Here is a 27307-nt window from a genome sequence, read left to right on the forward strand (position 1 = left end):
ACAAATTTCTTGTTAACTTCCTGGTGACAGGGGGCAGTATTTTCACGTCTGGATGAAATGCATGCCCAAATTCAACTGCCTGCTACTCATCCCCAGAAGATAAGATATGCATATTATTAGTAGATGTGGATAGAAAACACTCTGAAGTTTCTAAAACTGTTTGAATCATGTCTGTGAGTATAACAGGACTTATGTAGCAGGTGAAACCCAGAAGACAAACCATTCAGATTTTTCTTTTGAGGTCACTCTCTTTTCAATGGGTTTTCATTGGGAATCCAGATTTCTAAGGGACCTTCTTGCAGTTCCCATCGCTTCCACTGCATGTCACCAGTCTTTAGAAATTGGTTGAGGTTTTTCCTTTGTGTAAAGAAGAAGTATCCCTGTTCAAAACGAGGGTCACTTCAAGTGTACTGTTAGATAGAGGCGCGTGCCCAGAAAGGTAGCGTCAGTTTGTTTTCTTCCTGTATTGAACACAGATCATCCCGCCTTCAATTTGATCAATTATTATTTAAAAATACCTAAAGTTGTATTACAAAAGTAGTTTGAAATGTTTTGGCAAAGTTTACAGGTAACTTTTGAGATATTTTGTAGTCAATTTGCGCAAGTTGGAACCGGTGTTTTTCTGGATCAAATGCGCCAACTAAATGGACATTTTGGATACATATCGACGGAATTAATAGAACAAAGGGACCATTTGTGATGTTTATGGGACATATTGGAGTGCCAACAAAAGAAGCTCGTCAAAGGTAAGGCATTATTTATATTTTATTTCTGCGTTTTGTGTCGCGGCTGCAGGGTTGAAATATGTTTTCTCTCTTTGTTTACGGAGGTGCTACCCTCAGATAATAGCATTGTTTGCTTTCGCCGAAAAGCCTTTTTTAAATTTGATATGTTGGCTGGATTCACAACACGTGTAGCTTTAATTTGGTATCTTACGTGTGATTTCATGAAGGTTTGATTTTTATAGTAATTTATTTGAATTTGGTGCTCTGCATTTTCACTGGCTTTTGGCCAGGTATCCCAGAGAGGTTAAACTATAGTTTGGCAAGTTCTGATAGGCTAATTGACAACATTTGAGTCAATTGGCGGTGAACCTGTGGATGTATTTCAAGGTTTACCTTCAAACTCAGTGCTTCTTTGCTTGGCACCATGGTAAAATCAAAATAAATCAGCCAAGAGCTCAGAAAAAAAATAGTAGACCTCCACAAGTCTGGTTCATCCTTGGGAGCAATTTCCAAATGCCTCAAGGTACCGCGTTCATCTGTACAAACAATAGTACGCAAGTATAAACACCATGGGACTACGCAGCCGGCATACCGCTCAGGAAGGAGACCTGTTCTGTCTCCTAGAGATGAACGTACTTTGGTGCGAAAAGTGCAAATCAATCCCAGAACAACAGCAAAGGACCTTGTGAAGATGCTGGAGGAAACAGGTACAAAAGTATCTATATCCACAGTAAAACGAGTCCTAAAATTACGTGGATATATTGAAGCAACATCTCAAGACATCAGTCAGGAAGTTAAAGCTTGGTCGCAAATGTGTCTTCCAAATGGACTATGACCACAAGCATACTTCCAATGTTGTGGCAAAATGGCTTAAGGACAACAAAGTCAAGGTATTGAAGTGGCCATCACAAAGCGCTGACCTCAATCCCACAGAAAATTTGTGTGCAGAACTGAAAAAGCGTGTGCGAGCAAGGAGGCTTCCAACCTGATTCAGTTACACTAGCTCTGTCAGGAGGAATGGGCCAAAATTCACCCTACTTATTGTGGGAAGCTTGTGGAAGGCTATCTGAAACTTTTGATCCAAGTTAAACAATTTAACTTGGACCCACTGGGAATGTGATGAAAGAAATAAAAGCTGAAATAAATCATTCTCTCTAATATTATTCTGACATTTCACATTTTTTAAATAAAGTGGTGATCCTAACTGACCCAAGACAGGGAATTTTTACTAGGATTAAATGTCAGTAATTGTGAAAAGTTTAAATGTATTTGGCTAAGGTGTAGGTGAACTTCCGACTTCAACTGTACCTACTCATTCAAGGGTTTCTCTTTATTTTTACTATTTTCTACATTGTAGAATGATAGTGAAGACATCAAACCTATGAAATAACACATATGGAATTAGGTAGTAACCGAGAAAGTGTTAAACAAATCAAAATAGATTTTAGATTCTTCAAACTAGCCAGCCTTTGCTTTGATGACAGCTTTGCACACTCTTGGCATTCTCTCAACCAGCTTCATGAGGAATGCTTTTCCAACAATCTTGAAGGAGTTCCCACATATACTGAGCACTTGATGGATGCTTTTCCTTCACTCTGTGGTCGTTTACTCTGAGGTCAGGTGATTGTTGAGGCCAGGTCATCTGATGCAGCACTCCATCACTCTCCTTGGCCAAATAGCCCCTAAACAGCCTGGAGGTGTGTTTACGGTCATTGTCCTGTTAAAAAACAAATGATAGTCCCACTAAGCGCAAACCAGATGGGATGGCGTATCGCTGCAGAATGTTGTGGTAGCCATGCTGGTTTAGAGTGCCTTGAATTCTAAATAAATCACAAAAAGTGTCACCAGCAAAGCACCCCCACACGATCACACCTCCTCCTCCATGATTCACAGTGGGAACCACACATGCGGAGATCATCCGTTCACCTACTCTGGGTCTCACAAAGACATGGCAGTTGTAATCAAAAATCTCTAATTTGGACTCATCAGACCAAAGGACAGATTTCCACTGATCTAATGTCCATTGCTCGTGTTTCTTGGCCCAAGCGAGTCTCTTTTTATTATTGGTGTTCTTTAGTAGTGGTTTCTTTGCAGCAATTCGATCATGAAGGCCTGATTCACACAGTCTTCTCTGAACAGCCGATGTTGAGATGTGTCTGTTACTTGAACTCTGAAGCATTTATTTGGGCTGCAATCTGAGGTGCAGTTAATGAACTTATCCTCTGCAGCAGAGGTAACTCTGGGTCTTCCTTTCCTGTGGCGGTCCTCATGAGAGCCAGATTCATCATAGTGTTTTTGTGACGACGTTTGAAGAAACTTTCAAAGTTCCGTACTGACTGACCTTCATGTCTTAAAGTAATTATGGACTGTCATTTCTCTTTGCTTATTTGAGCTGTTTTTGCCATAATATGGACTTTTATATGGACTCTTTTACCAAATAGGGCTATCTTCTGTATACCACCCCTACCTTGTCACAACACAACTGATTAGCTCAAATGCATTATGCATTATTCCAGAAATAATATTTTAACAAGGCACACCTGTTAGATTAAATGCATTCCAGGTGACTACCTCATGAAACTGGTTGAGAGAATGCAAAGAGAGTGCAAAACTGTCATCAAGGAAAAGGGTGGCTACTTTGAAGAATCTTGTTTTACACTTTTTTGGTTACAACATGATTCCATATGTGTTATTTCATAGTTTTGATGTATTCACTATTATTCTACAATGTAGAAAATAGTGAAAATAAAGAACAACCCTTGAATGAGTAGGTGTGTCCAAACTTTTGACTGGCACTGTATGCTTGGGTTAATGGACTGCCTCACTGCCATTTGAATGAAAGAAGCCTTGGGAGAAGATGAGCATGCTGGCAATGACGACGCACTGAGATGGAGCGTACGCAGTAGCTGCTGGTGATAGATACACACAGGACATACATTACACAGTACATAGGCCTTCCGCAGCAGAACACAACACTATGGATCTAAGAGCAGGGACACCTTCACATCAAGCTATACAGACGGGCCTGAAGCACAGCCAACAGTACAGTATATTGAGGGTGGTACTTACCATACATGTGACCTGAATGCAAAGAGATGAGAGTGGTTATATTCTTACAGGCCACTTATCACCTGTATACTTCGCTATTTGGACAAGACTAACTAGTGCCTGTATTACAACATAGGATGATGATAATGTTCCGGTAGTTAGAGATGAAATGGGAGGTATTGACAGTGGTATGTAAAGCATGACCTTGCAAACATAGGCCATGCAAGCCGAACCTGCACGAACAGCTTCCGTGTTAAACGATAATAAGGTCATAACTTCTGGCTGACTGCTAGCTCATCTACTGTACAATCAACAGCGAACACGTCTTGGCAGTACGCTGCCTGAATTTGCTGTCAGTGGCTTGCTGTCTTAACATCATGCACTGTGAATATTGTGCAATCTATTTTCATGATCAATATTTATATAACTAAAAAAATTATATTTCAGTATTTTCTTGCAAGTTGACGGAAGAGATCTGCATTGTACAACACTGTTTAATGAAATATTATGAAACTGAACATACAATTAAATCCTTGATCAGTGACAAAGAGTGAAGAACTATCAGATTGCAAAGACATTTCAGTTCCGCTATTCTTTTGTTAGTTACAGGAAGCAATAAGAAACAGAGCACAACACGGGGAAGTCTGGGACTAACCCATCGAATGCTAAACAGGAATATCAGATGTGAGGAATCTTAGATGCATCCCACCTGTCACCACGGCAACAGAAACAGGAAGCTACACAAACAGTGCAGTAGGCAGTTGCTCTTACCTTTAGCTTGGTGTGAAACTCCCGAGATTTCCGTCTGGCAAGAACCTGAATGTGACTGGAGACCTGTTGGGAGGGAGACAAGGGAACAGACTGTTACCATGGAGATGAAAAGAAAGCGGGCCTAACCACGACACTGGGGACACACACTCCTCCCTTGACAACTGCTGCCAGCGCCGTGTATCCCTCCACCTTTCTCTCTGGCTAAGATTCAACAGTGAAAAAACACCTGTGGTCTTTTGACATCAAGTGCTATGCATCATGCAAAAACATTCTTCAATAGGAGACCTGTTTTGATTCTATGCATAGCCACACAGCTCAAAGTGTCTGAGTTCAGCCTGTGGTGTCAGATGACCTGCATTCCAGCACCCTCTAAGGGCTGCACAGAAAATGGCAACGTGTGTACATCAGGGATTGGACAGTGAGTGAGTATGTACATCAGGGATTGGACAGTGAGTGAGTATGTACATCTGGGATTGGACAGTGAGTGACTACATCAGGGATTGGACAGTGAGTGAGTATGTACATCAGGGATTGGACAGTGAGTGACTACTTCAGGGATTGGACAGTGAGTGAGTATGTACATCAGGGATTGGACAGTGAGTGACTACTTCAGGGATTGGACAGTGAGTGACTACTTCAGGGATTGGACAGTGAGTGACTACTTCAGGGATTGGACAGTGAGTGAGTATACCTCAGGGATTGGACAGTGAGTGACTACTTCAGGGATTGGACAGTGAGTGACTACTTCAGGGATTGGACAGTGAGTGACTACTTCAGGGATTGAACAGTGAGTGACTACATCAGGGATTGGACAGTGAGTGACTACTTCAGGGATTGGACAGTGAGTGAGTATGTACATCAGGGATTGGACAGTGAGTGAGTATGTACATCAGGGATTGGACAGTGAGTGACTACTTCAGGGATTGGACAGTGAGTGACTACTTCAGGGATTGGACAGTGAGTGAGTATGTACATCAGGGATTGGACAGTGAGTGAGTATGTACATCAGGGATTGGACAGTGAGTGACTACTTCAGGGATTGGACAGTGAGTGACTACTTCAGGGATTGGACAGTGAGTGAGTATGTACATCAGGGATAGGACAGTGAGTGACTACTTCAGGGATTGGACAGTGAGTGGTTCAGGTTTCATTACATAGTGCACAGCATATCTGAGTCAGTGTTTCCCCTATATTCATTTCTCAGCGACGTGCAGCCATTGCTAAATCGTTGCCGCCATGCCAGAAAATGTGATAAATGTTTTAAGTAATACTAATTATATATATATACAGAGAGAGAGAGAGAGAGAGAGAGAGAGAGAGAGAGAGAGAGAGAGAGAGAGAGAGAGAGAGAGAGAGAGAGAGAGAGAGAGAGAGAGAGAGAGAGAGAGAGAGAGAGAGAGAGAGAGAGAGAGAGAGAGAGAGAGAGAGAGAGAGAGAGAGAGAGAGAGAGAGAGAGAGAGAGAAAGAAAAAAAGTGTAAACTGAAATGTGTAGAATTGCAGGAAATTAGTTTTAAAATGGCAACATTTTGTCTCTGTGGCCAAGAGGAGGGACTCTGATATTTTGAGTTCGGAGACCATGCCATTTCATACCACTCCCCCCCTTGCCACAAAAAAAAAGAAAAAAAATGTGAAAACTCATATGGGAAAGGCAGTCCCTCTTACCTGCTTTCTTGTCCTTGTCTTTCCCGTTCTTAGTTTGATGTATCTTGCTATCAATTCATTGCGACCTGAGGGAAGAAACAAAGCACTAAGACAGCAGTCTGGGTGTGTAGGTAGTGGCCGCCTGACTTTTGTGTCCACTCTAGACAGGTGGGTATATGTGGAGGGGGCCTGGTGGGGGAGACTAACCCTCGTTCACTTGGAGGGGACCATTGTGTTAAGGCCACACGGACAACATGTGACCTCGGCCGAACAAACAGCATCTGGGGGATTTAGTGGTGTGACCCTACTCCCAGCAGGCCCGCACTGTAATCTCCCACCGCCCATGCTGGGGCCTCCCTACTCTCAATCGTGTACACATAACATGACAATATGGGCATTCATGCAGACGCCCAATCCCCAGATCAAAGGCCGCAAAACGGCCAGCTGTAAGCATGCTTACTGCTGAATAATTCATTCTTTTCACCAGCTTGCAAACACGCTCAGCAGGACTTGGCAGGCGCGCTAAACAAGAGAGAGGGAGAGAGAGGGTTAAGGAAAGAGTGAGAGAGGGAGGGAGAGAGTGAGAGGGATGGAGGGAGGGAAGGAGAAAGAGAGAGAGAAGATTAAAGACCCTCAACCTAACAGACGAAACCAAGAAAATCCCTCCCCCATGATACTCGTAAAATAGCCCACTATGAGTTGAGTAAGCTAATCTTTATTTTCAAAACTAGACAAAAAGATTGCACTGCCAGAAGAGAGCCAAGACAGAGAAGGTTCTGCACTGATGGACATTATTATAGTCAAACGTTTCAGAGGTAACATTGCTCTATTTCACTCAGCTTTTTTCTGAAACCTTGTTCAAAATCAGGTCCATCACAAATCCCTGCTGTGCTTGTTTTCTCTGTAAAACCAGCCAATTAATGTCATTACTGCATGTGAAACAAACATTCAAATTAGTTTTCTCTAAAAAAACACTTAGAAATAAAAGAAAATGCCTTGCGAATCCTTCAAGCAAATATCAACTAGACAATATATCCTTTCATGATCCCTCAAAAGCAGGAAAAATGGTGGGGAACATATTACTAGCAGTGTTAGACCAGAATACAATGGACGTCTACAGGTAGTACTGTAGAGGTGTGACGTTTAAACATCTAAACGAAATTGGGATCGTTAACATTTTGAAAAAATCCCTAACTGAAAACGTTTTCATGGCTAAACGACGACACAGATAATATAGAGCTGGCTGGCTTCTCTGTGCATCAGCAGGACAGAGCAGCTGTCAATAACTGCTGGTGCGCGAAGTCTAATATTAAAGAAGTCTCGAGGTATTGCTCGCTTGAGATAGAATACCTCATGATAAGCTGTAGGCCACACGAGCCGTCTATTTACCACCACAAACCGATGATTGGCACTAAGACCGCACTCAACAAGCTGTATAAGGCCATAAGCAAACGAGAAAATGCTCATCCAGAAGTAGCGCTCCTAGTGGCCGGAGGCTTTAATGCAGGCAAACTTAAATCTGTTATACCTCATTTCTACCAGCATGTCACATGTACAACCAGAGGGAAAAAAACTCGACCACCTTTACTCCACACACAGAGACGCGTACAAAGCTCTCCCTCGTCCTCCATATGGCAAATCTGACCATAATATCCTCCTGATTCCTGCTTACAAGCAAAAACTAAAACAGGAAGTACCAGTGACTCGCTCAATACGGAAGTGGTCAGATGGCGCAGATTAGAGGTCGATCGATTAATCGGAATGGTCAATTAATTAGGGCCGATTTCAAGTTTTCATAACAATCGGAAATCGGTATTTTGGGGTGCCGATTTATTTTTTTATATATTTTTTTTACACCTTTATGTAATCTTTATTTAACTAGGCAAGTCAGTTAAGAACACATTCTATTTTCAATGACGGCCTAGGAACGGTGGGTTAACTGCCTCGTTCAGGGGCAGAAAGACAGATTTTCACCTTGTCAGCTCGGGGGATCCAATCTTGCAACCTTACAGTTAACTAGTCCAACGCAATAACGACCTGCCTCTCTCTTGTTGCACTCCACAAGGAGACTGCCTGTTACGTAAATGCAGTAAGCCAAGGTAAGTTGCTAGCTAGCATTAAACTTATCTTGTAAAAAACAATCAATCATAATCACGAGTTAACTACACATGGTTGATGATATTACTAGATATTATCTAGCGTGTCCTGTGTTGCATATAATCTGACTAAGCATACAAGTATCTAAGTATCTGACTGAGCGGTGGTAGGCAGAAGCAGGCGCGTAAACATTCATTCAAACAGCACTTTCGTGCGTTTTGCCAGCAGCTCATCATTGCGTGTCAAGCATTGCGCTGTTTATCACTTCAAACCTATCAACTCCCGAGATGAGGCTGGTGTGACCGAAGTGAAATGGCTGACTAGTTAGCGCGCGCTAATAGCGTTTCAAACTTCACTCGCTCTGAGCCTTGGGTGGTTGTTTCCCTTGCTCTGCATGGGTAACGCTGCTTCGATGTGGTGGCTGTTGTCATTGTGTTGCTGGTTCGAGCCCGGGGAGGAGCGAGGAGAGGGACGGAAGCTATACTGTTACACTGGCAATACTAAAGTGCCTATAAGAACATCCAATAGTCAAAGGTTAATGAAATACAAATGGTATAGAGGGAAATAGTCCTATAATAACTACAACCTAAAACTTCTTACCTGGGAATACTGAAGACTCATGTTAAAAGGAACCACCAGCTTTCATATGTTCTCATGTTCTGAGCAAGGAACTGAAACGTTAGCTTTCTTACATAGCACATATTGCACTTTTACGTTCTTCTCCAACACTTTGTTTTTGCATTATTTAAACCAAATTGAACATGTTTCATTATCTGCTTGAGGCTAAATTGATGTTATTGATGTATTATAATAAGTTAAAATAAGTGTTAATTCAGTATTGTTGTAATTGTCATTATTACAAATACTTTTTATTTTTATTTTTTTAAATCGGTCGACCTCAAAAATCATAATCGGTCGACCTCTAGCGCGGATGCCATGCTACAGGACTGTTTTGCTAACACAGACTGGAATATGTTCCGGGATTCATCCAATGGCATTGAGGAGTATATCACCTCAGTCATTGGCTTCATCAATAAGTGCATCGGCAACGTCGTCCCCACCGTGACTGTACGTACATATCCCAACCAGAAGCCATGGATTACAGACAACATTCGCACCGAGCTAAAGGCTAGAGCTGCCGTTTTCAAGGAGCGGGACACTAATCCAGACACTTACAAGAAATCCTGCTATATCCTCAGACAAACCATCAAACAGGCAAGCGTCAATACAGGACTAAGATTGAATCCTACTACACCTGCTCTGACTCTTGTCGGATGTGGCAAGGCTTGAAAACTATTACGGACTACATTACGGACTACAAAGGCCCACAGCCGTGAGCTGCCCAGTGACGCAAGCCAGCCAGACGAGCTAAATGTCCTTTATGCTCGCTTTGAGGCAAGCAACACTGAAATATGCATGTGATCATGCTCCCCGTAGCCGATGTGAGCAATACCTTTAACTTCTTTGGGACTGGGGGGCAGTATTGAGTAGCTTGGATAAAAAGGTGCCCAGAGTAAACTGCCTGCTACTCAGGCCCAAAAGCTAGAATATGCATATAATTAGTCGATTTTGTTACAAAACACTCTGAAGTTTCTAAAACTGTTTGAATGTTGTCTGTGAGTATAACAGAACTCATATGGCAGGCAAAAACCTGAGAATAAATCCAACCAGGAAGTGGGAAATCTGAGGTTTGTAGTTTTTCAAGTCATTGCCTATTGAATATAGACAACACCTTTTCCCCCCTCGGGAGGAAGTATTTGGCATGGGTCCCCAGATCCTCAAGTTCTACAGCTGTACCATCGAGGGAATCCTGACCGGTTGCATCACCGCCTGGTGTGGCAACTGCTCGGCATCTGTCTGTAAAGCACTACAAAGGGTAGTGCGTACAGCCCAGTACATGACTGGGGCCAAGCTTCCTGACATCCAGGACCTGTATACTAGGCAGTGTCAGAGGAAGGCCCAAAACATTGTCAGAGACTCCAGTCACACAAGTCACAGATTACTGCACCTGTACATAGCCCACCTATAATTTAGCCCAAACAACTACCTCTTTCCCAACTGTATTTCATTTTAATTTATTTATTTATTTTGCTCCTTTGCACCCCATTATTTTTTATTTCTACTTTGCACATTCTTCCATTGCAAAACTACCATTCCAGTATTTTACTTGCTATATTGTATTTACTTTGCCATCATGGCCTTTTTTGCCTTTACCTCCCTTCTCACCTCATTTGCTCACATTGTATATAGACTTGTTTATACTGCATTATTGACTGTATGTTTGTTTTTACTCCATGTGTAACTCTGTGTCGTTTTATCTGTCGAACTGCTTTGCTTTATCTTGGCCAGGTCGCAATTGTAAATGAGAACTTGTTCTCAACTTGCCTACCTGGTTAAATAAAGGTAAAATAAATAAATAAAATAAATAGACTGTTCTCTCTGCTACCGCACGGCAAGCGGTACAGGAGCTCCAAGTCTAGGACCAAAAAGCTTCTCAGACTGCCATAAACCATAAGACTGCTGAACAATTAATCAAATGGCCACCTGGACTATTTACATTGACAACCCCTCCTTTGTTTTTACACTGCTGCTACTCGCTGTTTATTACTTTAGTTTACTTAGTAAATAATTTCTTAACTCTATTTCTTGAACTGCATTGTTGGTTAAGGGCTTGTAAGTAAGCATTTCACAGTAAAGTCTACACCAGTTGTAGACAAATACAATTTGATTTGGAAGGTAGGACTGCAGTAGATTGAATCGCATTGCCCCTATTGGTCATACTGTACAGTATGTGACCATATCTGAACTGTGAATTTGCTTAATTTTATGTTGCTTTTTAATACGTTTAAACGAGAGAAAACATGGCAGTTGAAAACGTTAAGAAATGTTTTACATTTGTTGCAGCCCTTACTACTGTATAGATTGGAGTTAGGGTTAACAAGTTGGAGTTGTGAGTTCTGTGGGTCGACGAGGTAGGGTTGGTGTATGGGTTGGACATGTTTGACAATGTTAGGTTGGAGGTTAAAGCTCTCATTACTCTGGTTTGCCTGATCAGCAGACTGCTGCAAAACCACTTGACAGTTGACAGTGTGTGTGGTCAGTTCTGTGTTCCACTGCCCAGGCTGATGGAGGGAGCAGGACCCTGACCCACACTGACTCACTTCGCACGCACGCACGCACGCACGCACGCACGCACGCACTCACACTCACACACACACACACACACACACACACACACACACACACACACACACACACACACACACACACACACACACACACACACACACACACACACACACACACACAACATAACCAGAGAAAGTTACTTTATCATGACCCACCATTGACAACTGACACATTCCAGAGAGCTTGATGCCTGTAGCTGATATGCGTCAAAGAGTTGGTAACCGTGTTAAAAAGTTTTTTCTTGTTTACAGCACGTCTCTAAGCTGAGATCTTTTTAACACTCATTTCCTTTCCCACACTGACCACACTCCCACGAGGCTCTGCAGTAGAACACGGTGATGTCCGAGGACCCCAGAGAAGACTCTGGCATTCTGACAACAGGAGGATCACTCATACACACATTCACTGCACCCTTCATGTGGTTTTACCATTAAACCTTACTCCATACATTTCTACTGCCAGGCAATATGAGCTGTTTCCAGCATCATATCAATAGATTTAAAGGCATTTCTCAGAGATGTTTCCAAGTGTCATTGTGAATCACAGATATCAGGAAAGACGACTGTGACTTGGCTTGTTCCTGATTTAAAAATGGCATGAAAACCAAAAAATTTATCGCTTATACAATTAAATCTTGAACCAATTAAAGTAGCTGCCCTCAGTATTGTACTGTTCCATCCGTTTGCTGCATGTTGCTATCAAGGTTGGGAGGCTAGCAACTTCAAACGTATCAAATGTAATGACTCCCAACATTACAAATCACAAAATGATGTCCATGTACAACCAAATGTTGTCTCTTGGTCCAGTGCTCTAACTTGTCACAGCCACGCACCCTCCTTCCATAGCTCTCTGATTAACCCATATTTACATAGCGACCGGCGCCCTAATCCTTTCCACTCTTTACTCCCCCTACCCAGAATGCACTGGGCCCCAGGCAGGCCCCTGTCTCCCGGCTGTGCGGAGTGAGTGCATGAGAGACCCAAATCCTCTGGACAATAGCCTAGCTGTCCCGCCGGCCATGATGGATGACTCAAGGGTCTCAGGCTCACATTAGCATCACAAAAGTCTAAAGCCAGCCTTTCAGTTGGAGTTCCCGGGCTGGCTAGGGAGAGATGGGGGAGACGGGAGAGAAGCGCTATAACTACAACGCACTTGAACACTACCATGGCTAAAGTTGCTGTATCTTTACTGCAGTCCAGCTCCATCCCCTGGGCGCTGTCTGGTCTGGTCTCCATATTTTCACACACAAACATAGAGGGCTACCTTGGGGTGGAGTCTGGTATGGGAATAATACAACCACCCATGTGATAAGAGACCTTAAAGCTTCAGAAACCTATGAAACAGGTGACCAACAAATGGTAAGTGTGTTAAGACCATATTACGTATTGGATATTTTAAAAATACAGTGTTTACACTACCTTGTAGGTTACCAATAAAATGGGTGGATGGTGAAGTAGACATACTTGGTATTCACATACCACAATTCATTTCAATAGAAAGTTAGCAAAAATAGATGAGATTTTGCAACCATGGAGAGGTAAATACTTGTATATTTTTTGAAAAATGACACTGATTAACTCTTTGGTCCTATCACAGATTACTTACTTATGAATGGCATTGCCTACTCCAGATGACTCGTTTTTAAAATCATATGAGTAAAATATATTTCATTTTATTTGGAATTCTAAGCCAGACAAAATTAAATGTGCCTATTTATATAATGAATATGAGTTTGGGAGGCTAAGATTAATAAATATTAACGCTTTAAACCTCTCACGAAAAGTTTCACTCATACATAAATTATATTTAAACCCAAAATGATTCTCCAGTAGATTATAAAGAAAAGCTCTTCCTTTGTTCAAAAAAAATTCATACAGATTATAGCTTCTCATTTCCAACTAATTTAAAATGTAATTTTGTTTAAAGTATTGTCCTTTCTTAAACAAGCCTTACAAATTCAGTTTTATCCTCCAGAAAAGATAGAACACATATTACAACAAATGTTATGGTTAAACTCAAATATACTGATGAATAAAAAAACATTCTTTATGGAAAAAATGTTTAAAAATGAATTAGATTTATTAATGACATTATGAATGACATTAGAAATGGAGGAGTTGTCACATTTGCAGTTATCGAAAATATATGGGAATATCTGCTCAATCCAAATTTACAACCAACTGATTGCAGCGCTACCACAAAAATGGAGGAGGCAAGTGGAAAAGGGAGAAGGTAGGGAACTTGTTTGCCTGACATATATTATAGATACAAATTGGCTGAAAGGAACTGGCATAAATATAAAAATATACCAGTTTCATCAGAGGACAAAAATATTGACAGCTGCGAGATTTTCTATGTACCATTTCCATGGCACAGCTGGTACAAAAAACTACACTTGACTCAACACTTAAGAGTTTTTCCATTTCAATTATTATACAAAATTCTTGCCACCAACAGAATGCTATATACAGTTGAAGTCGGAAGTTTACTTACACCTTAGCCAAATACATTTAAACTCAGTTTTTCACAATTCCTGACATTTAATCCTAGCAAACATTCCCTGTCTTGGGTCAGTTAGGATCACCGCTTTATTTGAATAATGTGAAATGTCAGAATAATAGTAGAGAGAAATATTTATTTCAGCTTTTGTTTCTTTCATCACATTCCCAGTGAGTCAGACATTTACATAAACTCAATTAGTATTTGGTAGCGTTGCCTTTAAATTGTTTAACTTGGGTCAAAGTTTCAGGTAGACTTCCACAAGCTTCCCACAGGAAGTTGGGTGAATTTTGGCCCATTTCTCCTGACAGAGCTGGTGTAACTGAGTCAGGTTTGGAGACCTCCTTACTTGCACACGCTTTTTCAGTTCTGCCCACAAATTTTCTATGGGATTGAGGACAGGACTTTGTGATGGCCACTCCAATACCTTGACTTTGTTGTCCTTAAGCCATTTTGCCACAACTTTGGAAGTATGCTTGTGGTCATTGTCCATTTGGAAGACCCATTTGCGACCAAGCTTTAACTTCCTGACTGATGTCTTGAGATGTTTTTTCAATATATCCACATCATTTTTCCTGCCATCTATTTTGTGAAGTGCACCAGTCCCTCCTGCAGCAAAGCACCCCCACAACATGATGCTGCCATCCCCGTGCTTCACGGTTAGGATCTTGTTCTTCGGCTTGCAAGCCTCCCCCTTTTTCCTCCAAACATAACAATGGTCATTATGGCCAAACAGTTATATTTTTGTTTCATCAGACCAGAGGACATTTCTCCAAAAAGTACGATCTTTGTCCCCATGTGCAGTTGCAAACCGTAGTCTGTCATTTTTATGGCGGTTTTGGAGCAGTGGCTTCTTCCTTGCTGAGCGGCCTTTCAGGTTATGTCGATACAGGACTCATTTTTACTGTGGATATAGATACTTTTGTACCTGTTTCCTCAAGCATCTTCACAAGGTCCTTTGCTGTTGTTCTGGAATTGATTTGCACTTTGCACCAAAGTACGTTCATCTCTAGGAGACAGAACGAAACTTGATGGCTGCGTGGTCACATGGTGTTTATACTTGCGTACTATTGTTTGTACAGATGAACGTGGTACCTTCAGGCATTTGGAAATTGTTCCCAAGGATGAAGCTTCTAAAGCCATTACATAATTTTCTGGAATTTTCCAAGCTGTTTAAAGGCACAGTCAACTTTTCTGACAGTCAACTTTTCTGACCCACTGGAATTGTGATACAGTGAATTATAAGTGAAATAATCTGTCTGTAAACAATTGTTGTAAAAATTATTTGTGTCTTGCACAAAGTAGATGTCCTAACCGACTTGCCAAAACTATAGTTTGTTCACAAGAAATTTGTGGAGTGGTTGAAAAACGAGTTTTAAGGACTCCAACCTAAGTGTATGTAAACTTCCGACGTCAACTGTATATGGGGCATAAAACAATCTTAGCTCTGTAGATTTTGTTGCGAAGAGACAGAATCAATAGACCACTTATTCTGGTATTGCCCCTATGTAGCTTGTTGCTGGTCACAGGTTCAGGAATGGTTTAAAAAAAATCACAACATGCACTTAAAATGAACCTTACAACTAGCAGTGTTGGGCGATCTGGAAAGACATAATCAGTCAATAAATAATATAATAATACTGGTAGGAAAGGTTTTCATCTTTAGCTCACAATCTGTGGATAACATATGATTAGAACGTGTAAATAATGTTGTAAAACATCACAGCACAATTGAAAAATATATGGCACGTGGAAACCAAACACGGACGGTCTATGGTGATAGGTGGGATGGGCTGAGAGTGGCTGAGGGTTGGTATTAAAGAGGTTGTTTGGTAATGTATGTCAAATGTATATGTAAAATGTGTAAAAAACAAAGATATTTTTCCTCTAAAGGGGGGGGGGGTGGAGTGATTAAATGGGGCGACAGGGTAGCCTAGTGGTTAGAGCGTTGGACTAGTAACCGTAAAGGCTGCTGACGAGGTAAATATCTGTCGTTCTGCCCCTCAACAAGGCAGTTAACTCACTGTTCCTAGGCTGTCATTGAAAATAAGAATGTGTCCTTAACTGACTTGCCTTGTTAAATAAAGGTAAACATTTTAAAAATGGAGAGAAAAAAGAGAAGAAAAATGTACAAAAAAGAAGAAAAAAAGATTGTTAAGACACATTAGGTTTATGTATTGCAACTAAAGAGGCATGCAAACTAAGATAAAAAACAAAGAATGAAAGAAACAAAAAAGTATTTCTGGACCTGTTAACCCTGAAAGGAAATAGACCTAGAGTTGTGAACAACCTGTGTACCTAAACCAGATGGTGCTGCTCTGACCAATCCCTTAGCTTGGAGATATGGAGCTTCGTCAGATACCATCTATAGCTCCAATGTAGGTGTTTCCCTCAGAGCAGTCAATGGGTGCAGCCGTAACTCCCCCTGACAAATACATCCACACACACACTCACTCCTGGCAGACTGACATCTGACTCCATCCCGACCAGCTGCCCTGTAGATCGCTTGACACGGTACATTATGATCCCCCCCCCCCCCCCACTCCCATTTAGAGAATGGGCCAGAGAAAGACTTCAAGGCCAAAGTCAGATGGTCTGACACCATGACGATGGCTTCTCTCATTATCAACATAGCCCTCCAGCCCTCCCTATGGACGCCTCCACTCTCCACCAATCACAATGCACTTCCTTATACAAAAGGAGCCACTGGTCAGCCAAAGACGCACAAGAGAACAAATGAATCTAATTGTCACATGCGGCAAATACAACAGGTGTAGTAGACCTTACCGTGAAATACTTGCTTACAAGCCCTTAACTTCTCTCACGCAATGCCTTGGCACAGTAATGCACACACGTGTGAAATGAAAGGCAGAAACATTCCAGAAATTGTGATTAAGGCACGCTGTTGTATGTATGCAGGGATATTGAGGATGTTTATTAATAGAACTATTTCCATTTCAGCAGTTCTTCCAGACCACACGGTTTCAAAATCAGATTAATGCATGAACATCTAGGAAGGCTGCTTTACAGCAGATCCCGGTAGCCTCCACTCAAAATAAAGTACTTCAGTGGTTTTAGAATGACTCCAAACTTCAGCCCAGTCTATGATGAACTTGGGGTATACCCTGGGGAGGCCACAGACCACGTCCTGGTTTGGCATTCATCGCAATTTTCCAAATTAAAAAGCCTGTTTGTGTGCGAATGCAAAGTATATATACAGCAGACAGGCGCTCTAAGAAAACCACATTCCCTCTCTCCCAAACTGTGGTCTACTACTTCAACTCATGGCCCAATCAGCCAACAGGTAAGGAGTGAGAGTCAGTGTGAGTGAATGGTGCTGGTTGGTTTTAATGGGAGTAATTAGCCATGCTTCCTGTGTGTTGGATCTTCTGGTGTTCTGACAGAGGCTTGGATAGAAATATTACCCCAGCATGCTGGAAATCACACATGGAAAAATAGAGACATCCTCAAGTGACCTTACTGCAGGTCTTACGATGCCTGATGAATGTGTTTTACCTTTCAACGTTTACTTCAACCAAAAATAATGTACTGTACATCGCACATTAGTCAGTCGAAACAAATACTTTACAGTGATGGAGAGAATGAAAGAGAGTTGTGACCTCTCGCATATTCTCCTCCCATCTCAATGATACTTTCTGTTACCATTAACTCATTACCTGTTTTTCTGTCTCTGTGTGGGTCTTCACACCAAGTATCTAGCAGGTCTTTCAAAGGTACAAATTGTCCCTGGAATAAGAGGAGAGTTTAACACAATGACCTACAGATGAACACCTAGTGCTCTTTTCTGAACAAAACACTCTAGACATACACATGCCTGTGAGGAGAGAGGCTCTGTTTGGAACACGTTCTACCTCTGAAGGCCATGGAGTCATTGGTAACAAACAAAGATGTGCCAAGAGCCTCATTCACTCCATTTTACCTTATATATATATATAAAAAGAGAGAGAGAGAGAGAGAGAGAGAGAGAGAGAGAGAGAGAGAGAGAGAGAGAGAGAGAGAGAGAGAGAGAGAGAGAGAGAGAGAGAGAGAGAGAGAGAGAGAGAGAGAGAGAGAGAGAGAGAGAGAGAGAGAGGAGAGAGAGAGAGAGAGAGAGAGAGAGAGAGAGAGAGAGAGAGAGAGAGAGAGAGAGAGAGAGAGAGAGAGAGAGAGAGAGAGAGAGAGAGAGAGAGAGAGAGAGAGAGAGAGAGAGAGAGAGAGAGAGAGAGAGAGAGAGAGAGAGAGAGAGAGAGAGAGAGAGAGAGAGAGAGACCCAAACTGTTACAGACCTATATCCATCTTAATAAATAAAACCTTTATTTATATTTTACCCCCTTTTTTCTCCCCAATTTCGTGGGATCCAATTGTTTAGTAGCTACTATCTTGTCTCATCGCTACAACTCTCATACGGGCTCGGGAGAGACGAAGGTCGAGAGCCATGCGTCCTCCAAAACACAACCCAACCAAGCCACACTGCTTCTTAACACAGCGTGCATCCAACCCGGAAGCCAGCCGCACTAATGTGTCGGAGGAAACACCGTGCACCTGGTTAGCGTGCACTGCGCCCGGCCCGCCACAGGAGTTGCTAGTGCACGATGAGACAAGGATATCCCTACCGGCCGAACCCTCCCTAACCTGGACAATGCTAGGCCAATTGTGCATCGCCCCATGGATCTTGATGTAGTGCCTTAGACCACTGCACCACCCGGGAGGCCCCAAAATATAACTTTTTAAGGACTGAATGCTAAATTAAGGCTGCCAAGCTTGATACCACTTCAATTAGCACTGACGTGTCAAGTGAGAGGTGTCAAAGCCCTTTAGCCCAACAATGGCAGGAGAGTCGCACAGTCTACCAAATGGAGAGGCCTTAGAAGCCGCATCCCGCTGTTCAGATGTAATTAACATACAGTACCCTGTATATGTAAAGAATGACAAGGCAAGAAAAGAAAAGAAAAGAAAAGATCACAAAATGAAGCTCCTTATGGAAAATCAAGAGACACTTTTTGCTGACTATTATAAAAATGGGAACATCAGCAACATCAGCAATCTTCCACACAAACCATCCCCTGGCATGGCACAGTGCTATATTAACACACTACCCCTCTGTTAAAAGGAGGGGTGTTAACGAGGGGTGAAAACTCAGGATACTAGACAACGAGGACTCTGAATCAGCTAATATGAGTACGTTTTTAACAGTATTGGTACAGGGAAACCCGAAACAGTTTCAGCTGGACTTTCACCTAATCAAATAATTAGCCCAGCAGGAGAAGCTCTCCCTTGAGAAAGATACCCCCACCCTGAGCGGGTCCGACCAGACCTCTTCATTATATAATCCCACAGACGAGGCACCCCAAGCGGAAAGTCAACCCCCCAGCACAGAGTATTACCCCCTCATTGAAATGAAGGATACATTTACCCAGCTGGAGGTAAGGCAGGTGGAGCTGGAACAGCAGGGGATTACACTCCAGTCAGCACAGATCCAGACAACAGTCCAGCACAACAACACCCTCTTAACCAGACCCAGAGAGCTTGAGGTGGAGAGAGACATATCTGCACTCTGGACTGTGGTGAGACAACTTCAACATTATAAAAAGCAAGAACAGGAGAAGAACAGAGCACTAGGGGAGAGGATCAGATTGCTGGAGGAGAGGGTGAGGGGATGGCGTTTGACAGAGAACAACCCACCTCAGCTCCCGACAAAAGTTTTGACACAACAGCAGAACAGTCCACACCAGACCCTGACCATAGCGTCGACATCACAGCAGAAAAGACAAATGAAGAACCCCAAGCCCAGCGGCTCTCACCCCCTCTGAGCACCCCCCCTGTCAGTCACTCTGATAGCCCTCCTGACAACCTCCCCACACCCACTGAGGACGTACACAAGACACAGATTGTTCTCCTTATGGACTCAAATGGGAAATTTATACAAGAAAATACACTTTTTCCCAAACACAGTGTGTCTAAACTCTGGTGTCCAAACACCCAGCGCGCCCTAGACCTCTGTCTGAGGACCAACTAGGTTCACCTAGCCACATAATAATACACACAGGCACAAATTACCTGAGAACATAGCAGGAAAGGGTGGCCACAGCACTGAAGGGAGTGATTGAAAAAGCTTCTTCTACTTTCCCCAATGCACAAGTGGTTATCTCCACCCTGCTACTATGAAAAGACTTCCACCCTGCTACCATGCAGCAAGCAAAACACAAATATTTCCCATTACCCCCCCCCCCCCCCCCCCCCCCCCCCCCCCCCCGGACATACACTTAGAGGACCCACGCCGAGAGGACCTTCATCCACACCACAACACTACCAGCCACATACACACCCCCACCCCAACCAATCAACACCCCCCCCCAAGTCAACCATGCTCACACTCCATTTAGGTCCCCTCAGGTCAGACCTATGCTCCTCCTCCCCACCCCCGCAAAGAGGGTCTCAACATGGAAGTCACACATACGTCCAGGCCGTGAGCGGGCAAACAGGCCCAACCCCCACTCTAACACTAGCCCAAGCCAGTGGGATGTACCAGAAGCCCAGCAGGCTCTGCTCACACTTACTGGCCTGAGGCCAAACCACACGACCAACAACATTAGACACTTTATGGAACACAAAGCCTTCACTGTATCATCCTGGAATATCCAGGACCTGAGGTCATCTGTTTTTGGCCTAAAGAGTAGTAACCTGGACTTCATCAAAGAAATCGGAAATACAGACATTGTCATCCTACAAGAAACCTTGTATAGAGGAGACGGACCCACTGATTGCCTTCTAGGTTACAGAGAGCTGGTAGTCCCATCCACCTATCTACCAAGTGTGAAACAGGGAAGGGACTCAGGCGGGTAGGCTAATTTGGTATAGAGCAGACCTAACTCACTCCATTAAATTAATCAAAACAGGAACATTTTTTTGGCTAGAAATTTAAAAGGAAATTATCTTTAATGAGGACAGCTTCTCCATCCTGGAGGGGGAAATCAATCATTTCCAGGCCCAGGGACATGTACTAGTCTGTGATAACCTAAATGCCAGAACCGGATAAGAACCTAACACCCTCAGCACACAGGGGGACAAACACCTGCCTAGAGGTGACAGCATTCCCTCCCCCATTTGCCCTCCTAGGCACAACTATGACAACATAATCAACAAAAACGGGTCACAACTCCTGCAGCTCGGTCGCACGCTGGGTATGTACATAGTCAATGGTATATGCTTTGAGGGGACTCCTATGGTAGGTACACCTATAGCTCATCTCTTGGCATTAGTACTGTATACTACTTTATCACTGACCTCAACCCAGAGTCTCTCAGAGCGTTCACAGTCAGCCCACTGACATGCCTATCAGACCATAGCAAAATCACAGTTTACTTGAACAGAGCAATACTCAATCATGAGGCATCAAAGCCAAAGGAACGGAGTAATATTAAGAAATGCTATAGATGGAAGGAATGCAGTTTGGAAACCTACCAAAAAACAATTTAGTCAACAACAAATTCAATCCCTTTTAGACAACTTCCTGGACAAAACGTTCCACTTGTAATAGTGTAGGTGTAGACTTGGCAGTAGAAAATCTTAACAGTATATTTGACCTCCCAGCTTCCCTATCAAATCTAAAAATCTCAAATAGAAAACCAAAGAAAATGAACAACAATGACAAATGGTTTGATGAAGAATGAAAAAATCTAAGAAAGAAATTGAGAAACCTGTCCAACCAAAAACATAGAGACCCGGAAAACCTGAGTCTACGCCTTCACTATGGTGAGTCACTAAAACAATACAGAAATACCCCACGGAAAAAGAAGGACAGGCACGTCAGAAATCAGCTCAATGTAATTGAAAAATCCATAGACTCTAACCACTTCTGGGAAAATTGGAAAACATTAAACAAACAACAACACAAATAATTATCTATCCAAAATGGAGATGTATGGGTAAACCACTTCTCCAATTATTTTTGGCTCTATAACAAAGAACAAAGAACAAACAGCAAAAACATATACATGATCAAATACAAATCTTAGAATGAACTATTAAAGACTACCAGAACCCACTGGATTCTCCAATAACCTTGAATGAACTACAGGACAAAATGAAAACCCTCCAACCCAAAAAGGCCTGTGGTGTTGATGGTATCCTCTATGAAATGATCAAATATACAGACAACAAATTCCAATTGGATACACTAAAACTGTTTACATCATCCTTATCTCTGACATCTTCCCCAATATTTGGAATCGAGGACTGACCACCCCAATCCACAAAAGTGGAGACAAATTTGACCCCAATAACTACGTCAACTGCAACCTTGGGAAAATCCTCTGCATTATCATTAACAGCAGACTCGTATGTTTTCTCAGTGAAAACAATGTACTGAGCAAATGTCAAATGGGCTTTTTACCAAATTATCGTATGACAGACCACGTATTCACCCTGCACACCCTAATTGACAAACAAACAAACGAAAACAAAGGCAAAGTCTTCTCATGCTTTGTTGATTTCAAAAAAGCCTTCGACTCAATTTGGCATGAGGGTCTACTATACATATTGATGAAAAGTGGTGTTGGGGGAAAAACATACGACATTATAAAATCCATGTAAACAAAGAACAAGTGTGCGGTTAAAATATGCAAAAAAACACACATTTCTTCCCACTGGGCCGTGGGGTGAGACAGGGATGCAGCTTCAGCCCCACCCTCTTCAACATATATATCAACGAATTGGCGAGGGCACTAGAACAGTCTGCAGCACCCGGCCTCACCCTACTAGAATCTGAAGTCAAATGTCTACTGTTTGCTGATGATCTGGTGCTTCTGTCACCAACCAAGGAGGGCCTACAGCAGCACCTAGATCTTCTGTACAGATTCTGCCAGACCTGGGCCTTTACAGTAAATCTCAGTAAGACCAAAATAATGGTGTTCCAAAAAAAGTCGCCAGGACCACAAATACAAATTCCATCTAGACACTGTTGCCCTAGAGCACACAAAAAACTATACATACCTTGGCCTAAACATCAGCACCACAGGTAACTTCCACAAAGCTGTGAACGATCTGAGAGACAAGGCAAGAAGGGCATTCTGTGCCATCAAAAGGAACATAAAATTTGACATACCAATTAGGATCTGGCTAAAAAATACTTGAATCAGTTATAGAACCCATTGCCCTTTATGGTTGTGAGATCTGGGATCCGCTCACCAACCAAGAATTCACCAAATGGGACAAACACAAAATTGAGACTCTGCATGCAGAAAATATCCTCTGTGAACAACGTAGAACACCAAATAATGCATGCAGAGCAGAATTAGGCCGATACCCGCTAATGATCAAAATCCAGAAAAGAGACGTTAAATTCTACAAGCACCTAAAAGGAAGTGATTCCCAAACCTTCCATAACAAATCCATCACCTACAGAGAGATGAACCTGGAGAAGAGTTCCCTAAGCAAGCTGGTCCTGGGGCTCTGTTCACAAACACACCCCACAGAGCCCCAGGACAGCAACACAATTAGTCCCAACCAAATCATGTGAAAACTAAAAGATAATTAATTGACACATTGGAAAGAATTAACAAAAAAGAGGAAACTAGAATGCTATTTGGGACTGAACAGAGAGTACACAGTGGCAGAATACCTGACCACTGTGACTGACCCAAACTTAAGGAAGCTTTGACTATGTACAGACTCAGTGAGCATAGCCTTGCTATTGAGAAAGGCCGCCATAGGCTGACCTGGCACTCAAGAGAAGATAGGCTATGTGCACACTGCCCACAAAATTAGGTGGAAACTGAGATGTACTTCCTAACCTCCTGCCCAATGTATGACCATATTAGAGACACATATTTCCCTCAGATTACACAGATCCACAAAGATTTCGAAAACAAACCCGATTTTGATAAACTCCCATATCATCTCTCTCTCTCTCACTCTCTCTCTCTCTCTCTCTCTCTCTCTCATATCTCATATCTCAGGTCGTACATCTCATATCACAGGTCGTACATTTCTCTCCCCCTGACCATGCAGAAAGAGACACATAGAGAGAACAAAGGATTTCACATGGCAAACTGATACAAAAGGTCCACTTGTGAGAATGTGGGAATGGTCCGTGGACACCTAAGGGACCGGTATGATGAGTGTGTTTCATTTGGTGACCTCAGACAGGACAGGATACACAACTATATCTCTGAATGTGTACACTTCTCAATTATGGGGTTTGTGTCTAATTCTTGTATAAAATGAATGCGTAAAGATGAAACTATTTGTGAAATGATGTAAGGTGATGTTAAACCTTTAATGAAAGATAATTGTATTCCGTTTCAAGTTTAACCAAGTCATTGGCCCACTCCCGTGAGCACAGACATGATCTGGTGTCATGGAACAGCCCTTTTCTACTGTTACGAATAAAAAACCCTCCTGAGGAAATCCTCCTCAGACCATGCGTACCTCGATGGACACCGAGGGGGCACAGATTGAGTTTAGACCACAAAAACCTCAGTGTCCGCTAAGGTTGCAATGGAAGTTGAATTCCTAACCATACCACATGGAGCATTGGCTACACGGGTGGAAATGGTTCAACCCTGAGACTATCAATCCCGACAGAATAAGAGCAAATCTTAGATACTAATTACAAGTCTGCAGCCTGAAATTATGTCAACCTGGGATGCAAAGACCGACAACCACTATAACATCTATTCTACGAGAACATTTCTAAATGGTACTCTGAAGTATCCATTCTAACCACAAAAGACTATGATCTTCAAAATACTATGATCTTCAGGACAGACGGACGATCCCAACAGAGATCACGATCCCAACAGAGACCCACTTCCCTTTGTCCACCAAGCCGTCATATTGGCTCAGCCCACTAGGGAACCTCCCCTAACATTTCCTTGTAACCATAACTGTTGTTTGTTTGTGCATTTCTGTCATTATTTATTTAGTTAGCACATAAATTATTAAGACAATTGGTATATTGATGATTCATAGTAAAGGCTGGGTTTGTGCAGATAACCAACAATTTATGACGTTTGGAATGAGGCTAACTTGAGGTAAAGAATAATTCATTAATAAAAAGACAAATTGATCAGAAATGAAAATATCTGAAGAGTTATACTAGGAAAAGTATAAGTTTGTAATCTGAAGATTTTCCTTGGTGCCCCGACTTCCTAGTTAATTACATTTACATGATTAGTTTAATCACATAATAATACTTACAGAGAATTTATTTAATAAAATAACAGTCTACACTTTAATGATGCCAAAGACACAACATTATTGTATGAAGATCGGTTTCTGTTACTGTAAAAATGGCAGGTCTTTGTATGTCATGACATTGAGGTTTCATCACCGTGTGTGTGTGTGTGTGTGTATGTGTGTGTGTGTGTATGAGAGAGTGAGAGTGAGAGAGAGAGAGAGGGAGAGAGATATGACAGGCACAGGCCTGCCCTGCATGGTCACAGCTTACACCCCTCTGGAGGCACACAGGCTCACATTACTGAAGCATTCTTCCAACCATTCCTACCATTGCACACCAATAGCCATTAATAAAAAATAAACAGTGGAGGTCTTGATTATCTTTCTCTTCCAATAACAATGTCTTTAATATGAAATACAGTCTTTGTTACAGTACAGCAGCAGGCATCTCCATCTCTTCTGTCAGTATCCCTGCTTCAGGGTTGGAAAGGTAAAGGTTTCAACCAACACCACAATACACCCAGACCATTATAATGCTTCTCTAGGGCACAACACAAACAGTTTTGTTGCCTTACATTTCTCCATACATTTCCAGAGCACTTGTAATTTGAATTTTACACACCTTCAATAAAACTCCCTGACCTCCGTTGTGCATAGTCAATAACCTGCCTTTCTAAAAGGACAAAGTCATGTCGCACCACTAAGGTCGTAAAATAACTGATCACAGCTCGCCTACCTAAAATTACCCTTCCGAAAAATTTCACACCACAAAAGACAACTCGCCTCTACTCATAATGCAGAAAATACAGCTGAACTATTGACTTATTTTACACAATGCCTGTGCAATTATTTAGATCAGAGTAGTAAAAATACATTGAGAAGTGCAACTTCAGTGTGTTTCCATCCTTTGTTGAAGATAACATGTGTAGATCGCACTATTTTCTCTCTCTAAGCATTATCTTGGCTCTCTTAAGAAGCAGGATAAATTGTATGGGAAGTATGTAAAGTTTAAAGAGAGGAGAACTCTGTGGAGCTGTTCCTGAAGGTGAGCCTTTCCCACAATGCCATACAGGTCCATGCCAGGGAGAATGAGTGGCTCAGTGTCAATAGCAACTCTGCCCGCACCACAGAGCTACTGTACTGTAGAGAGCAAGCTGGCATGGGCGTCGACTGACAGACAGGCAGACCACTAGCTGTTTGTAACACGACTTTAAACAATCTCTTTGAGACTTGAGGACATTACAGAAACTCAACTTAAGCTGCTAGCATTTATAGTTGTATTTGTACTAATACAGAACCAGGTCACACTTATAAATGCTAGAAGCAGAAGTTGAGGCTCTGTACTGTACCCATCATAGAGTGAAGCATGCTGTAATGGTACACGTTACTGTAGCTCCATGACGTTGTATGTACCATACTGGGAGGACAGCCTGAAGGAGACCCCAGGATGTTCACCATTACCTTAAGGGCACGAGGACTGTATGTCTTCTCATACTGGGCATGCTGGCAGCTTGGATGCACAGGATCTTATCCACAATAGCTAGAAGGTAGAGATGAGATATTCTCATGTAAACCAAATCAATGCTCACCAGTACACAGTTTCCAATCCCTCGTTCATAATATTTTTTGGGGGTTTTAATCATTTTAATTGAGCTATTTGTTGGTGACAGTGTCAATGCACTGGATTTTACATTTGCAATATCTCAGAACTTAAAAAGGGCCAAATCCCGTCGCTACCTGCACCTCAGTCACTACCTGTTCCAGAAGCAGAGGGGGTAAATGGTCATGTCACTAATGGTGCTAGCTACATACTCCAACCTGCCTCTGCTCTGATCTCTCCTCCAGCTAAACCATGCCCGGATTTTTGGCCTGGCCAACAGAGTGACAGCAGATTGCTATGGTCTAATGGTGATGTGGCATCATGAGAGGCCTCTCCACCCTCAGTATAAATGGTGGCAGAATGGAACCACAACAGAGTCCTATCTGCTCCTCATCTAACCCAGCAGGAGACTGTCAATACTATTTAAAAACACAGATTTCTCTCTGGAGTTAATCGCTCTGACAAAAGAAGTGCACTGTGGCCTCTGGTGATGATGTCAGGAAAATGTCCCATTCTTCTCTGAATTGGATTACACTGTGGTGTGGTCGATAACACAGA

General features: G+C 42.3%; 1 protein-coding gene across 2 annotated transcripts in view; it reads right to left on the minus strand.

The window, feature by feature from the left end:
• tead1a (TEA domain family member 1a) overlaps nucleotides 1–27307 on the minus strand; it is a 100387-nt gene that overhangs the window by 24501 nt on the left and 48579 nt on the right. The window contains exons 4-6 of one of the 2 annotated variants that reach the window (XM_031801989.1): nucleotides 6208–6272; nucleotides 4545–4607; nucleotides 3795–3806 (exon numbers count right to left, since the gene is read on the minus strand). In XM_031801989.1, the coding sequence (XP_031657849.1) occupies nucleotides 3795–3806; nucleotides 4545–4607; nucleotides 6208–6272 (140 nt within the window). The remainder of the gene's footprint in view (nucleotides 1–3794; nucleotides 3807–4544; nucleotides 4608–6207; nucleotides 6273–27307) is intronic. The other variant, XM_031801990.1, reaches the window with a different exon arrangement.

The sequence above is a fragment of the Oncorhynchus kisutch genome, linkage group LG22 (genome assembly GCF_002021735.2).
Source record: "Oncorhynchus kisutch isolate 150728-3 linkage group LG22, Okis_V2, whole genome shotgun sequence".
Taxonomy (NCBI): domain Eukaryota; kingdom Metazoa; phylum Chordata; class Actinopteri; order Salmoniformes; family Salmonidae; genus Oncorhynchus; species Oncorhynchus kisutch.